Below are 5,164 nucleotides of genomic sequence, written 5' to 3' on the forward strand. Positions count from 1 at the left end.
GATGTCGTCTTTTAGGGTAGAAAGTTTTAATTTTTAGATTGAGATTTGTAATTTAATATACTTGTACCTTATCACACATATCAATTGGTCCGATTTAATGTTGATATGATACATTATAGATTTTTTTTTTTTTTTTTTTTTTTTATGATCAATACATGCCGTCCCATGAGATTTAAGAGAAATACTCTAAAATAGCATTAAAATAAGTTTTTTTTGTCAAACACTAAAAACAAGTTTTATGAATAATAATAACACATATTCCATAAATTTCCAAAAATAGCACTATTTAACACGATTTAGTATGCATGCAAAAATCTCACATATAATTGTCTCCAAAAAAAAATTTCTCACGTATATTTATATATTGTTTAATAGTTTTTTTATTAGAAACATGATTTACTGTACTAAAAATTGACGGTGAGAAAATAAGATGGATTAGTGAAAACTATTTTTTTACCTTTTTCTACAAATAAAATAATAATTACAAACTATTCTTTTTCCCAAACCAACAATCCCACTGAAAAACAAAGTGGGAATTGTAGAAGAGACCATCTATACCCATCTTACCCTTTCTAACATAGTTCTTGTCTTCTTACTTCTTCCTACTAGTTAAAATGCCACCCCAAAAAAAAAAATATATATTTTAAGTAATAAAAAAACGAGTTACTATTATTCAACAAGCTGCAGATGGATTGGTATAAGGGTTGAAGAAGTGAGGCTTTGAGGAGATGGAGAAAGCTCCTTTCGCCCTATCTCCATCGACGACCACCGTGGTGGCCACACTGCCTCCAGTTCCTCCTCCGTTACGGCCGCCACCAGCGCCGATTCTCTCACAGGAAGGACACATCGTTAGAGTCGATGCAGGCATGTGCATGTAAACCGGCTGATTAGACAATTTTAGGGTTTTGAGTTCTTGAATCTCTTTCCGAAGTCTCATGTTCTCATCTGTTAATGTTTCACAACACTTCTTCAAAACCTCGCAATCTACTTCTGTTTGCTTCAGCTTTGTTCTGCTCAAATTTTCATTTAATAAGATAAACATATTACTAAATAAAATAATTTCACGTAGACAAAATATCTGACTATATTCAAGAGACATGAAAAAATGAATATTGTGATAATTAATATATATACCTGGCTCTTCTATTTTGAAACCATACTTCAACTTGTCTAGGCCTTAGATTCAGCTCTCTTGCCAGAACTTGCTTTTGCTTCTGTAAATAAAATAAAATGATAAAAAATCATATTAAATAAGGATTATCAAAAGTGATTCGTAATCTAAAAGAATTAGGATTAAGGTTATATAATTACGGGATTAAGGGTGCTATGGTGCTTGAAGCTTTCCTCAAGAAGATCAGATTGTTCTTTCGTAAGCCTAAGTTTTTTTCTAGCACTAACACCTTCATCTTCATGATAATCACTTACAACCCTCTCCGTAGTCTCCTCCTCCTCCCGTGACTCTTCCCCACTGTATCTCTCTCTCTTCACCACCCTCCCGCTTGAAAAAGAAGAGACTCCGCTGAGAGATGACGTCTGACGGCTAAGCTGGTCAGCTCCGGCGACCACCGTCAACAAGGGATCGCCGGAGAGGCTTAGAGTCAACGAGGGCTCGAGCTTGTAACCGGTAGATCGCTTGATGGCATTATTGTAATGATTTGGAGTTGGTGAGAGACCTAATCCAAGAACAAGACCTGAGTTGCATGAATCATCAAAACTCATTTGAGTAAAAATGAAAAATATGACTTTGTAAATTTTATCTGTCTTTGGGATTTCGAGAGGACAAAGATATGAGTTCTTTTTTTTTTTTTTGGTTTGATGAAGTTTAGAAGATAATGGGAGGAGATGAAGCCAAGGGGGGCTTCTTAAGAAGGAGAAGAAAAGTATTTTTATTTTTTGTTGGAAAGTTTAAATAAAAATGATGGGTGGGTGGCTAATAATTAAATCAATGGAATGATTTATTTATTTTAAAGAAATGATTTTATTTTCTTGGTAATTTTTTTTCTGGGGTAAAAAAGGATAATGTCGATGGCACAATTCTCTCTACTTTTTTTTAGTTTTCTCACTTGCAAAGGTTGACCAAATGAGCATCCCACTTGCTACTATTCTCCCCACTAAGAGAAAATTTCCCAAAAATAATTAATATTTTATATTTGGTGAACAGAATTATCACATCATGTTTGCACAAAAATGAAAATAATTATCATATCATGAATATCAACTTAATATAATAATTTAAAACTTTCGTTCATTTTTATCTAATAAGTGTTTGCGTATGTATTATAAATATCTATGTGGTTATGCATTGTTAGTTTATTATTGTACAAGTCTAACAAAAAGAAAGTGATTAAGCCTTTAAATAACGGACAACAAGTCAGTTTACCCACTAATTTTCAGCCTCTCTTTTTCTTAACATAGAAACACATTGGCCCTTGGTGTCCAATTCATTTATTTAGTTAGATATTATATATTTTAGTTAAGTGCTTCTGATTTGATACACATGGATAGTGATCCCCACCATCTGGTTTAGGTTTGGTTCTCTTGATCTCTTTCAACAATTAATTTAGTAACTTTTGGAAAGAGTTAGGCATATAATTTATTTCCATAAAAGTATTTAAACAAGCTAGGTGATTCATTACTATACCAATTATTTGTTATATCCTTAAGTACAATGTATTTCTCAGAATTCCATATTATATCTTATCACATTCCCGCATTCTCAATAAAATCGATGTAACAAATGTAACATACAAGAGGAAAAAAAATGTCAGTCGTATTTCGAAACCAACATGTACGGAATAATAATTCTAATATATTATGCAGGTCAACTTTTTTCTTTCTAAATTATGATTAAATAAGAACAAAGAGATTATTTATAAGCTTTGCAAATGTTATTTGATTTAGCACGGTTTTAAAAACCGGAATTCTAACGATTATATTTTAAAGCATTCATTACATCACAAATTAAGACTAGGTCAAGCTATAAGGCTATATAACTAGTTACATTACCGAATTTATATCCGAGATTCCAATTAGTTCACACAATATGTGGTCCAATTAGTTTTAAAGAGGAGAAAAAAAAAAAACACAAACACACACACACAAGAGGGTGCTCACCTTTTAAAATCACTTTTTGTTTGGTTGCCTGACGTAACATTATAACTATCAAGAGAGCAATGAAAGTAGGTAGAAAAAAAAAATGTGGCTAAATATGATTAGTCAACAATAAAACTAAAATCTTTGGAGTAATTGACTTAGAAAAGTTGATGTGTAACCTTCCAATCGGTTTGGTCTCAGCTTTGTTATTTGTTTTGGCACGTCCCAATAATACTTTTGTCGGCTATACTCGTCCAACCAAGGTTAGGTTACCCATCCATCCTACGCACATTATTATTGTTTTTATCTTCTATCCCTATTTTTCATCTATAATTTAATTAGTTTATCACTTTCTTATATTGTTTCTTTAACAAATTAACTATTATGCTTAATTGAAATATATATGTTCTACCCCCTAATCCTTGATAGTAGCTGACACACCAGATAAATGGTTACATCAATGAAAAAAATACCAACCATAACTTCCTTCTTTATCGAACAAGCTAAGGGAATCAGTTTATTTCTCTATTACGAAATAAAATAATGCGATTTGTCAATTTCATATCATCATTGTACACATTTGACTTTTTGTAGGTACAACGAGTTATCAATATGCTAAGAATGATGAAAGTTCATGGATAGACCATATTTAATTGATATATAAAAAAAAGTAGAATAATTCACCAATTTAACTACAAAATTTAATATGATGTCGCACCGTGGAATTGGTAATCTGTCCATTAGTTTTTTTTTATCGGATTTATTTCTACAGCTATAGTTTTATTGGACTTTGTGTGTGCAAATACACATGAATTTAGCTCACATTTTTATATATACTTAATTATCTTGTAAACCGGAAGAGTTCATACCGAAACTCAATATATATAGTTCTTCAAACATGTAACAAATTTCTAAACCTTACGGTTTATTTTGTTCCAGAAACTAAAACAATTATTTATATTGTACTATATGGATATGGAAAAGTTAAATTAAGAACAAGTTATTTACTGAAAAGTGATTATTAGTATCATATGAATGACGACAATAAAAAGGAAAACGAAAAAATGTCGAACAAAAAGGGATAAAACTAATAATGTACCGTTAAAACGTTATGTCGTTATGAATGAGTTTACTAATCCGGTAACGATATTAATCCGGTAAAGGAGGAGTTCAGAACTGCAAGCATTGAATTTGACGGATCAAAAATGATTTGAAGTGCATGTATGATTGCATAGTAATATACCAATAATAACAATTTTTCGACGTCAAACTAATAATATTAAATTAGTAATAAATAATCAAGTACTTATAAACTTGGTTACTCATTATGAAGAGTTGGTCCCTGGCCGCCAGACCAATGCCAGTCTCCTCAGGAGAAGGTGTGGCAAACTCGTTTCCACGACGATACATACATTATTTGTCATTAATTTAATTTATTTTAATTAGATTTAGTTAATAAATCTCGAACTTAGGTGTTAAACTTGGAAAGAAATAAAAAGATATATTGACCCAATCATTTTTAATTTAAGAATAATAAGACGACAAAAGTTGGCTAGGACCGATTGATACTATATGCAATGATTTAGGCAATCTTCCAATTAAGCAGACGCCATAATTAGTTTAATTTATATAAAAAAGGGGTATAGCTCATATTGTGCTCCACCATCTTTCAAGATAGATTAATTCGTTAGATTTTCAAGTTTCTAGTAACATGCGTGTGTGTATGTTTATCTTAAAGAATTAAGCTGATGAATAAATTATAGTATATTCAAGAGACATGCTAGCTAGATCTATATATGTTTTGGATCTATTATTCACTAATCCATCATATTGCACTTTTGAAGCGAAATTAAGAATAAAGGGACTATCTTTTAAATTTTGATTTGAGTTTCTATGAGCTTTTAAACTGGTTCTAAAACCCAAAACAAGATTTGTTCGTCGGCGTGAATACAAGAACAAATATAAGAATAACAATAGAAAAACATTGACGAAAAAAAAACAAACAATAGAAAAACATTGACTTTGGAGAAAGTAATACAAATTTTAAAAGTACGTTAAGGAAGGTGGATCA

General features: G+C 31.1%; 1 protein-coding gene across 1 annotated transcript; it reads right to left on the reverse strand.

Annotated features, from left to right (window-relative positions):
- Nucleotides 1-435: 435 nt before the first annotated feature.
- Nucleotides 436-2,328, reverse strand: LOC104713724 (homeobox-leucine zipper protein HAT9). The gene is made up of 3 exons (XM_010430915.3): nucleotides 1,312-2,328; nucleotides 1,135-1,214; nucleotides 436-1,010 (listed from the first exon to the last, which is right to left on the reverse strand). The coding sequence occupies exons 1-3, from the start codon at nucleotides 1,717-1,719 to the stop codon at nucleotides 674-676; spliced, it is 825 nt and encodes a 274-aa protein (XP_010429217.1). The 5' UTR covers nucleotides 1,720-2,328; the 3' UTR covers nucleotides 436-673.
- Between the last annotated feature and the right edge of the window lie 2,836 nt (nucleotides 2,329-5,164).

This window comes from Camelina sativa, chromosome 9 (genome assembly GCF_030686135.1).
Source record: "Camelina sativa cultivar CO46 ecotype springtype chromosome 9, ASM3068613v1".
In the NCBI taxonomy this organism is placed as follows: Eukaryota; Viridiplantae; Streptophyta; class Magnoliopsida; order Brassicales; family Brassicaceae; genus Camelina; species Camelina sativa.

Coding starts and splice junctions, on each gene's coding strand:
- LOC104713724 (XM_010430915.3), bottom strand. CDS start 1,719: ATGAGTTTTGATGATTCATGCAACTCAGGTCTTGTTCTTGGATTAGGT. Junction 1,215..1,311: donor ACCATAGCACCCTTAATCCC/GTAATTATATAA, acceptor TTTTATTTACAG/AAGCAAAAGCAAGTTCTGGC. Junction 1,011..1,134: donor TTTCAAAATAGAAGAGCCAG/GTATATATATTA, acceptor AAATTTGAGCAG/AACAAAGCTGAAGCAAACAG.